The 3,760-nt window shown below is 39.4% G+C and overlaps 1 protein-coding gene across 1 annotated transcript; it reads left to right on the top strand.

The window, feature by feature from the left end:
* Positions 1-244: 244 nt before the first annotated feature.
* On the top strand, positions 245-2,314 carry LOC127135986 (uncharacterized). Its single transcript, XM_051062600.1, has 5 exons — positions 245-574; positions 722-924; positions 1,003-1,662; positions 1,855-2,182; positions 2,279-2,314. The coding sequence occupies exons 1-5, from the start codon at positions 245-247 to the stop codon at positions 2,312-2,314; spliced, it is 1,557 nt and encodes a 518-aa protein (XP_050918557.1).
* The last annotated feature ends 1,446 nt before the right edge of the window (positions 2,315-3,760 follow it).

The raw sequence follows: 3,760 nt of genomic DNA, 5'->3' as shown, positions 1-3,760 counted from the left end.
AGGCGAGGCCTTCATCAAGCAATACAAGTACAACTTTGATATGTCTCCCGATCGTGAGCAGTTACGGTCGATGTCTCAGAAAGATAAGGAGATATTCAAGGAGTACACACAGAGATGAAGAGAACTTTCTGCTCAAATTAGCCCACCCTTGGAGGAGAAAGAGATGATCAAGATCTTTTTGAAGACTCTGAGTTCATTTTATTATGAAAGTATGATTTCTAGTGCCCCTAATGATTTCACCGAAATGGTGAACATGGGGATGCAGTTAGAAGATGGTGTCCGAGAGGGTCGATTATCTAAAGAAGAGACGTCTACGAGTAAGAAATATGGCGGTAATTTCTCCAAGAAGAAGGAAGGGGAAACCAATGCAGTGCCTGTAGGGAGGAAAATGAGGCCTCCTATGAGGAAGAATGTCAGACCTCGCCAGCATCATCATCAGGTATCGTCAGTTACTCCTATTTTTACCAACAATCCAGCAAATCAATCAGTACCTGTTCCGCAACAACATCATCAACAACAACATGCCTACAACAATCACTACAATAATAATCAACAAAATTTTGAGAGGAAGAAGGTCACCTTTTACCCTATTCCGATGACTTACACAAAATTATATCCTTCTTTGGTTGTCGAGAATTTGATTCAACCAAGAAACCCTCCACTTACACCTGAACCTTTGCCATGATGGTTCAAGCCTGATCTGGATTGTGCTTTTCATTAGGGAGCCCCTGGCCATGACATTGAAAATTACTATCCTTTGAAGCATGAGGTCCAAAAATTTATCAAGAGTGGTATGGTGTCCTTTGAGGACTGCGCGCCTAGTGTCAAAGCTAATCTGTTGCCCGCTCATGGAAATGCTTCTGTGAATATGGTAGATGGCTATCTTGGGAATTTTAGGGTTTTTGATGTTCGTCATATTCGCCAGTATTTGGTAGAGATCCATAGAACTCTGTGCTTAATCAATGATTATGAACATGACCATGATGGTTATGTTATCTGCAGTGTCAACCCTCGAGGATGTGTGATTGCCAAGAGGGATATTCAGAAGTTGATAGATGAAGGTGTAATTCAGAGCCAGCAATCTAGACATATGGATAATGATGTAAATGTTATCGTGCCAGTGTTTAAAGCTCCTGAGCGAGTAGTTATCCAATATGACAATAGCAAGAATGACAATAGATCGATATTGTCATTGGTAATACGGTTAGTGGGCCCCGTCCTGTATTCATCCGCTAAAGTTATACCTTATAAATACAATGCTACTATGATTGAGAATGGGCAAGAGGTTCCTCTTCCCACTTCAAATTCAGTAGTGAGCATTGCATATGTCATCAAGGTGACCCATAGCGGTCGTGTATTTGGCTTAGTATCTCCTAAGGTCACGGAAGATGTTTCTAAGAAGGCAAATGTTCCTTCAGTTGATCTTGTTAACGCTCCAGGTTGTCAGTCTGGTGAATCTAGCGGGTTAAAGGTTAAAGATAATGATAATGATGAAGTTTTTCATTTAATCAAAAAGAGTGAGTTCAACATTGTGGAGCAGCTGCTCCAAACGCCATCAAATATTTATGTGTTATCTTTATTGATGAACTCCGAAGCGTATAAAGAAGCTTTCCAAAAAGTGTTGGAGCAAACATATGTAGAGAATGATGTCATAGTGGATCAGTTTGATCACATTGTTGCCAATATCATTTCTTGCAACAATTTGAGCTTTTGTGATGAAGAGCTTCCTGAGGAAGGCAGAGATTACAACTTGGCACTCCACATATCCATGAATTGTAAAGAGGACATTATGTCCAATGTTTTGGTGGATACTAGTTCGTCATTGAATGTGCTACCGAAATTAACTTTGACAAGGTTATCTTATCAAGGCGCACCTATGAGGTACATCAGTGTGGTGGTAAAAGCGTTTGAAGGTTCTCGTAAAAATGTCATTGGAGAGGTGGACCTTCCAGTCAAGATTGGTGTGAGTGAATTTCAGATTACTTTCCTAGTAATGGACATTCATCCGGCCTATAACTGTTTACTGGGAAGGCCATGGATTCATGAGGTTGGTGTTGTCACATCTACTTTGCATCAGAAGTTAAAATTTGTTAAGAATGGCAAGCTCGTCATTGTTGGTGGAGAGAAAGCGTTGTTGGTCAACGATTTATCATCCTTCACATATGTAGAAGCTGAAGAAGAAGTTGGAACACCGTTCCAAGCTTTATCTATTGCTGATGAGATTCAGAAGATTGGGGCATCCATGTCTTCTCTAAAAGATGCATGTGAAATTGTTCAGGCTGGTGGCACCGACAAGTGGGGTCGCGTTGTATAAGTAGTCGAGAACAAGAACATGGCTGGTTTGGGATTTTAGCAAAGGCCGTTCAAAGGCGACGTCGAAGATATGCAAGAAGTTTTCCATAATGGAAGGTTCATTCATAAAGATGAATAACACTCAGCTGCAATTATTGAAGATGACGATGAAGACGAAGCTTGTGCCAACTTTGTGACACATGGCCAGACTTGCAACAATTGGGTTGCAGTAGACAGTCCTGTAGTTATGCACCGTTCAGAGTAATTTGTTTTATTATCAAAAGAAAAATCCTTCTCCTATGCCTAAGGGAGAAGTGAAACATTATTGGGCATTTTCAAATTTATCATCAATAAAATACAATTTTATTCATCCACATCTATGATGTTTTTACTTTTTGCTTTTTGCTTTTGAAAAAATGGTAATCACAAAAAACATAAATAAGAAATAATTTTCCCATATCTGCATAACATTTGTTTGCACTTCAAACGTCTAAAATCAAAATATCAAATCATTATGCAGGTTGCTTCTCAAACCTATTGAATATAATGATCCTACTACTTCTCCAAACTTGGATTTCCCTGTGTTTGAAGCCGAGGAAGAAAATGATGATGAAGAAGTGCCTGATGAGTTATCTTGTTTGCTTGAGCAAGAGGAAAGAACTATTCCGTCATTCGAAGAGAAAATTGAGTTGGTTAACTTGGGCTCCGAGGATGATATTAAGGAAGTCAAGATTGGGTCACGGCTTTGTCCAGAGGTTAAGAAGAGGTTGGTTGATCTTCTTCGAGAATACTCTGATGTGTTTTCTTGGTCCTATCAAGATATGCCAAGTCTTGATACTGATATTGTGGAGCATAGATTACCGTTGAAGCCAGAATGCCCGTCGATCAAGCAGAAATTGAGAAGAACTCATTCTGATATGGACGTGAAGATTAAAAAGGAAGTGCAGAAGCAGATTGGTGTTGGTTTCCTTGTTACCTTCGAGTATCTGCAATGGGTAGCCAATATTCTGCATGTTCCTAAGAAAGACGGAAAAGTACGCATGTGTGTTGATTATAGATAATTGAATAAAGCTAGTCCGAAGGATGATTTTCCTCTGTCACACATTGATATGTTGGTAGACAATACCGCGAAGTTCAATGTCTTCTCTTTTATGGACGGATTTTCCAGTTATAATCAAATTAAGATGGCGCCCGAATATATGGAGAAGACCATACTCATTACACCTTGGGGAACATACTGTTATCGAGTGATACCTTTCGGTTTGAAGAATGATGGTGGAATGTACCAGAGAGCCATGACCACTCTTTTTCATGATATGATGCATAAAGATATTGAGGTCTATATTGATGATATGATTTCTAAATCAAGGACTGAAGAAGAGCATGTTGAGCATTTATTGAAGCTATTCCAGCGTTTGAGGAAGTATAAACTCCACTTGAATCCCAATAAGTGTACTTTTGGTGTTCA

This window comes from Lathyrus oleraceus, chromosome 4, assembly GCF_024323335.1.
Source record: "Lathyrus oleraceus cultivar Zhongwan6 chromosome 4, CAAS_Psat_ZW6_1.0, whole genome shotgun sequence".
NCBI lineage: Eukaryota > Viridiplantae > Streptophyta > Magnoliopsida > Fabales > Fabaceae > Lathyrus > Lathyrus oleraceus.
Note: the sequence above shows the minus strand (reverse complement) of the source record. Positions and strands in the feature narration are given on the sequence as shown.